Source organism: Sceloporus undulatus, chromosome 2 (assembly GCF_019175285.1).
Source record: "Sceloporus undulatus isolate JIND9_A2432 ecotype Alabama chromosome 2, SceUnd_v1.1, whole genome shotgun sequence".
Taxonomy (NCBI): domain Eukaryota; kingdom Metazoa; phylum Chordata; class Lepidosauria; order Squamata; family Phrynosomatidae; genus Sceloporus; species Sceloporus undulatus.
Window position 1 is genome coordinate 144327725 of NC_056523.1, and position 7061 is coordinate 144334785.

The 7061-nt window shown below is 39.8% G+C and overlaps 1 protein-coding gene across 1 annotated transcript; it reads left to right on the plus strand.

The window, feature by feature from the left end:
* ARL16 (ADP ribosylation factor like GTPase 16) lies at positions 1–6506 on the plus strand. The gene is made up of 3 exons (XM_042452651.1): positions 1–277; positions 1437–1552; positions 1766–6506. The coding sequence occupies exons 1-3, from the start codon at positions 230–232 to the stop codon at positions 1929–1931; spliced, it is 330 nt and encodes a 109-aa protein (XP_042308585.1). The 5' UTR covers positions 1–229; the 3' UTR covers positions 1932–6506.
* Positions 6507–7061: the final 555 nt, after the last annotated feature.

Consider the following 7061-nt stretch of genomic DNA (forward strand, 5'->3'; position numbering starts at 1 on the left):
TTTCCACGCTCCTTCCTCGGAGCATCCGGGAGCCCCACGGTTTGGCCGCTGCGGCTCCTGGACGCTGCAAGCGGTGGCGGCGGGAGACCTCTGCAACCCAGCGGTTTGTAACCCACCTAAGTCATCACTGTAGCAGTCTAATTGATTACTATCTTTTTTTCAGGTGGGCACAAATCTTACAGACCTCTCATTAGCAAAGAAGATCACTTTGCGGGAACTGGGGGGATGCATGGGTCCCATCTGGTCTAGTTACTACAGTGACTGCTGTTGTGTCCTGGTAAGAGCTCCATTTGTATGCATATTTCACTCCTACCTATGTGATTGGCCCCTTACTTTATTTCAGATAAGAACACACAAACTTTATGCAAGCCTGTTATGTTCCGAGAATGTTCTGCACTGATATTGACTAGTTCTTATACTTGCATTTTTACACTGTTGTAACTCTCAGTTATTCCAGAAATGACAGGATCTAGACATTTGTACAAGGAGGATACCACCCCGCCCCCATGCAAACCATTTTCCTATTTGTGGAGCACTGTTCCATCCCATCCAAACGAGAATGGCCACCAGAACATTCTTGGAATGTACTTTGCAAAATTTGGATAGTTGCCTCTGTCTGTTTTAACTAGTGGAGCATTATGCTTCACTAGTGTTCGTCAGGATCTCAGTAGGTGCTTTCACATTTACAAAAGAACAAAACAAAAATCCTCAGCTTTTAGGAAAACCTTCTCTGGTTCTAGAAAGAACTAGGTTGTCCACAGGCTGTGCTACATCAGTACAAAGTACACCATACAAATTGTGCATTTCTGCCTTTCCTTGCTGTGCTCAGAACTGGGAAGCCATAAGTCCCTTACTGCTTGTTCCTTGTATCTGAGTCTCTAATAATAATGACGACGATGATGTTTATAACACCCTTTCCACCAAAGGGAGGAACATGAAACATATATAATCAAAAACAGACAACAAAATGCTAAAATATTAAAAGAATATACAGACATACTAAAAACAAACTCATCAGTCACTACTCATCTCAGCCACTTTAGCAACTCAATCTGGCAAATCAAAGAGGAAGGCCTTCAAACCTTTATGAAAGTGGGTAAGGTCCTTCTCTAGCCAGAGGTGCAAAGGAAGACTTTTCCACAAATGTAGAGCCAGATCCTGAAAGACTCATAGTCTTGATAGAGCTGTACGCATTGGTAGCACAGCCAGTAATCCTTTGCCTGTAGATCTTAAGTTCCTAGATGGTACATACCATGCTAGCTGAGCTGCCAGATACTGGGGGAATTAAAGCACAGGGCCTTATATACCAGGACCAAAAGCTTGTAATGAGCCTTGGCCCGAACAAGTAGCTAGTGGAGGGCTATATCCACTGTCTGTCTGTCTGTCTGTCTGTCTCTCTCTCTATAGATATATATAATATCTCTGTTTTTCTGCAGTATATGATTGACGCTGCCAGGCCTACCCAGATTTCTTCATCCTGTGTTCAGCTTCTGTCACTCCTTTCTGCTGAAGAGCTAGCATCCGTTCCTGTCCTCATCATTTTCAACAAGATGTAAGAAATGCTTAACTTGCATTTCCATGCAGGAGATGGGAGATTTGGGAGGAGGGGGAAGAACAGTATATTAGGTTTCAGTAATTACTGGTAGGAAAACCAACCCCAGAGTGATGGAAGAGATACTTCAATGTTCTGTTGGGTCTTCTTTTCAGAAACAGTTGAGCAGGCTGATGGGAGTGTATGACTATTCTCTTTCTCCTCTGACTCTAGTGATCTACCATGTTACATGTCCCTCGTGGAGATGAAGTCATTATTCCGAATCCAGGATATCATTAGCTTCGCCAAACAGCCCATCACTATTTTGGAGACTAGTGCACGTGATGGCACAGGCTTGTCTAATGTGTTGGAGTGGTTGAATTCCACTCTGCGTGATTAAAACTGACTCTCCCAGGAGCTGGAGCTAGTTCTCAACTCAAAGACCTCAGTTACACAAAAAGTAGAAGAAAGAGAGCTGATCAATAGGGCTGCATCTGCAGAAGTGAATAGGAAGTACAAGCCAAAAAACAAACCAAAACTCAAAAAAAACCTCACTGTCCCTTGAAGGCAGTGGGAATAACATTGCTGCCACAGACTGATAGTTTGAAACTGAGAATGAATATTTTTCTATTGAATCAATATATTTCATCTTTTGTGTGACACATTGCTACTAGGTATCTGGAACAGAATGTTTTTATGGAAGGGAAGACCAACTACCTCTGTATTCATTGTTTTATTTAAGGATTTCATCTCTCAGAATCTAAGTGCCCACCAGGTCAATACCCATCTCAGTTTTTTCTTAGATTATGTTTGCATGATGTTTAAGTCATGCAATAGTATAGTTTTCTGTGGTATCCAAAGTTCTTCCATTATTAGCACTTTGTGGTTTCTAAACAGTCTAAGTGCAATTATAACAGAATATGCAATTGTTCCTTAATTATTAGCAGAATAGTTGCAGCAGGCACATAGATTGTGTCACTTGATTAGGGGGGATTGCACATTTTTAGAATGTTGGGGCAGAACCACTCTGCTGACTTTCCTGAGTTGCAGCATAGAGTATTTAAGAAAGAACATAAGTATGTAATAACTGACAACAGACATACAAATATGTCTCAAAGGAATGGTGGTCTGAAAGCAACTGAAACAAATCAGAACTAAGTAAGGTACACATGTATACTTCTCTGTGCTGGAATAGACAGGAAGGTTTAAACCTTCCCTTCCTACCCACCAAGTTTAGGGTAAGGGGCTCAGATCATTGTTGCCTTGCTGATATTATAATTAAAGAAACAATGATCAGGAATCAGAATCACTAAGAGGCGGCCAAAGGGCCCCCCTCCCCCCATTTGCCAGCTGTTATGATATAAATTGTTATATCCTTGCTGCTAATAGCTAACAGTCACTTCAAGGAGGTATATCTTTCACCTCTCCTGTAATTCTGATGCACATTGCTGTTTCCTGGCTGCTAATAGCAGCAGGAATGCCAATCGATATTCCTGAGCCTCACCAGTATTTGTGCTTGTGCTATTACTCTCAATAAGTCTCTCAGGTCCTAGCTGGGGTATTCACTTCCCCAGTTCGTGCCTCTTTGCTTTCTTCAGAAAGAGATGATTTTGGCCAGAGAAGTCCACATTATTGTTATTCTGAATCACTTGTTACTCCCGTTCTCAAGGACAAAGATGGTGGACAAGGCCACTGGAACTGTTTTTAAGGTGGGGAGGCTCAACATGGGTAGACAGTTTGTTATTAATTTTGCCTATTTGTAAGTATATTTTTTGCAAAGGTCAAAACACAGAATGCATTGCATTACAATGCCCACCACCAGGTGAAGCAGGAAAAATTCAACTACCATGAAAGCAACAGCAAAATAAAAGTTACAAAACTAGGTAAATAAAATTAAGCAAATAAAAATGAAGTGAATGCAAAGGTGCCTATAAGATCTACATTTGTCTCTCTGCTTTGCTACTTTAAAAGCAAAAATTGTGGAGATAAGATTGCACACATAATGTTCTTAAAGCAAAATGCAAAAATATATACGTGTACCAAGCCTGAGGTGCAGATGTGTAGAACAGAAATAGAAAGAAAATTACTTCTTCCATGCATTATCATGTAACCATTTTGTATAATGTGTACTTAGATGTCACCCTGATGTGTTTGGCTGTAGCTCACTTGCAAGCAAGAATGCATAGGCTCAATTACATGCAACCTGTTATTCATGGGAGAGCTCAACTGCAATAGCTATCTCAAATTGTGTGTGTATGCTATTTATCATTGGGTATACTTGTGATTGGTAATTGACTGATTGATAATCCTGAGATTTATAGTTTGGTGAGGTATTCAGTGCTCCACTGCCTTACCAAACCACAAATCTCAGGATTCCACAGGATAGAGTCATGGCCATTAAAGTAGTGTCAAACTATTTATTTCTACAGTCTATCCCTGAGTTAGGAAGAGAATCTTGAAATGGTCCAGCTGAAAATTTTAATCATTGCTTGATTTTATTTGATTGCAGGTTTAGTTGATTGTTCACTTTGCTGCTGTTGTGTGCCTTCAAGTCATTTCTAACTTATGGCAACCCTAAGGTGTCCCCATCACAGGGTTTTCTTGGCAAGATTTATTCAGAGCAGGTTTGCCTTTGCCTGAGGGTGAGAGAGTGTGACCTGCCCAAGGTCACCTAGTTTGGTTTTTATGGCTGAGCTTATTTAACCTAAAATATTTTTCTCAGAAATTACTTATCTAAAACTAAAATTTAATATGGCTTTAAGTTTAAACACACAACAACAACAACAACAACAACAACAACATTTGTTTTGGGAAAAGTATTTGAAGCCTTGTTGGTAACTCCATGTATAAGTGTCATGCCACATTAAGCAGGCATAGCTAGAGAGTTGTCTGGGTCAAGGGCTCTTTAGTTAAAACCAGAGGAAATAAACATCCACTTGATGGCAGCAGTGAGGAACAAGAAGTAAAGCCTCTGATGGTGTCCATCCTATCACACTTACCGGTTACACTGATAATTTCCTCTCAGCAGTTCCATTCCCTACACACATTAATCAGGCTTTTCAGGAAGAACAATAATATACATTATGCTCAGGGATATATTGGATTTTTGACATTCATCTAAGTTTTAAATTAAATCTCTGCCTTTTAAACATATCTTGGATTTCTTTTACAAGTTCTTGTTCATTCTAAAAGAGGAGATAAACTTTTGATAGATAAACAGTAAACAATGGAATATGCCTAGTAAGGATGTAGCAGAAAAAGTCATTCTTAGTAAAACTCTGCTGTAAGATTATTAAACAGTATGGAAGCCATTTATTTCTATTGAGTCTTATGTCCCTTTGGTTTGTTCATAGTCCCACACAGAAGAGTTCACACTGGGAAGAATGTGAACTGACCAAGATTATTTTGGTCACTTACAATGAACAAAAGTGGACTGAATAGTGGTGCAGTAAATAAAGAAGACAACTAGGATTTGGAAGGGCAGTGATGAAGGAATGTGACAAGATTATGAACTGTAAAAACATACTGTATCTTTGAATACTAAAGTTAGGATTGTCCATGGCATCATAGTTCCAATTTCTATGTATGGTTGTGAAAGCTGGGCAATGAAAAAGCTGGTAAGAAGAAAATTAACAAATTTGAAATGTTTTGATGTTCTATGGATACCATGGCCTGATAAAAAAAACCAATATGGGTTCTAGAACAAATCAAGCCTAAGCTCTCCCAAGAACCCAAGATGATTACACTGAGATTCTCGTACTTTGGACATGTCATGAGAAGACATGACTCACTAGAAAAGAGAATAATCCTTGGCAAGGTAAAAGGCAGCAGGAAAAGAGGAAGACTGCATTCCAGATGAATAGATTGAATCAACAAATTCACAGCCATGAGTCTGCAAGACCCGAGTTGATAATGGGGTGACCTGGAGGTCTCCGATTCATAAGGTTGCCATAAGTCAACATGATGCCAATTTACAGCAAATAAATGCCAGCTTACACATTTTATAAACTGATGTGTGTAATGGATGGATAGGCAATTGTCAAAGTTCTACACTGGGGCCACTTGCAGGAGTCCTGGTTGGCTGAGCCAGTGATGAGGAATGCTGGAAACTGCATTCAACAACATGTGGAGGGCTTCTTAATTCTACTCTAGTCTACAAGGTTCCACCAAACAAATATTCTCAATAAACCAATCTATTTGTAAACATTTCAAGAAAGAGCAGAAGCACAGCCCCATTAGTACTCAATAAATTAATTAATTTTTAAAACTGAGTAATTAATTCAACTCCATTACTTCTCAAAAAAGAGCAGTAGGACAACCCCATCCATTCTAATTTTACATGCTATGTTGAATGCCTTCAAGCCCCTTCTGACTTATGGGGAACCCAAGGAAAACCTATCATCAAGATTTGTTCACAGGGATGTTGCCATTACCTTTATCTGAGGCTGAGAAAGTGTGGCTTGCCCAAGGTCACCAAGTGGGTTTCCATGGCTGAGTGGGCATTCAAACCCTGGTCTCTCAGAGTCCTCGTCCAGTACTTAAATCAGTACACCACAGTAGCTCTTTTATATGCTATGCCACCCTTAAATCTCCACCTGCCAGGCTCCTTTTTGTTGTTTGTTGTTAACTGCTATCAAGTTAGCATTGATTTATGAATGAGACACCTCTAAGTCATACTATCAGGTCTTCAGGACTGTGGTTTCCTTCACTGAGTCTATCCATCCAGAATGTGATCTTCCTCTTTTCCTACTGTCTCTCACTTTAGCAAGCATTATAGTATTTTCTAATTAGGTATGTCCCATCATGATATGGTCAAAATAGGGTAGTCTCTGTTTATCTTCTATCTTCCTGTTTTTCCAGTTCTTACTACCACAGTATGAATAAAAAGTAACAATGGCCTGATACAGACAGGACAAAATAAAGCTGCTTCGAGTCACTTTGGAGGTATGGTGTTTCAATGATGCATGCATCCTAAGAGTCTGAAAACTGCACCAAAGCTGCACTCCAGTCCTTACCTCCAAAGTGACCTGAAGCAGCTTTATTTTGGCCTGTCTGTATAAGGCCATAGATACATTAGCCTCCCTTATTCAAATCTCTTAGAGTGCAGTGTACATTCAAACTACAATCACACTGTGATAAATAGATACTGTTAAACACTTGCAGTCAGTTTTCAGTGAATAATAGAAGCTCTGTCTTCACTGAAACATGCAACATTTCTCTGAAAGCTAAGAAGAATAATGTATTGTTCCATAGTGCCTGGCCATATTTCACTAGATGACTTCATAAGGCCCTGTTACCACTCTAAACAGGGGAGGGGAGGGGCAGGGAGACAGACAATTCTTTCTCTTACTACGTTAAATAATAACTTGTTAACAGTTGCAGAGTGCTAAATATGTCTTTGTTGTTGTGTGCCTTTAAGTTGTTTCCAATTTATAGCAATCCCAAGGTGAACCTATGATGGGGTTTTCTTGGCAGGATTTTCAGAGAGGTTTGCCATTGCCATCCTCTGACACTGAGAAATTGAAACTTG

Excerpts from the sequence above, each read along its gene's own strand:
- ARL16 (XM_042452651.1), top strand. The coding sequence starts at position 230 with ATGGGTCCCATCTGGTCTAGTTACTACAGTGACTGCTGTTGTGTCCTG. Across the intron at positions 278-1,436 it reads GTGACTGCTGTTGTGTCCTG|TATATGATTGACGCTGCCAG; the intron begins GTAAGAGCTCCA and ends GTTTTTCTGCAG. Across the intron at positions 1,553-1,765 it reads CTCATCATTTTCAACAAGAT|TGATCTACCATGTTACATGT; the intron begins GTAAGAAATGCT and ends CTCTGACTCTAG.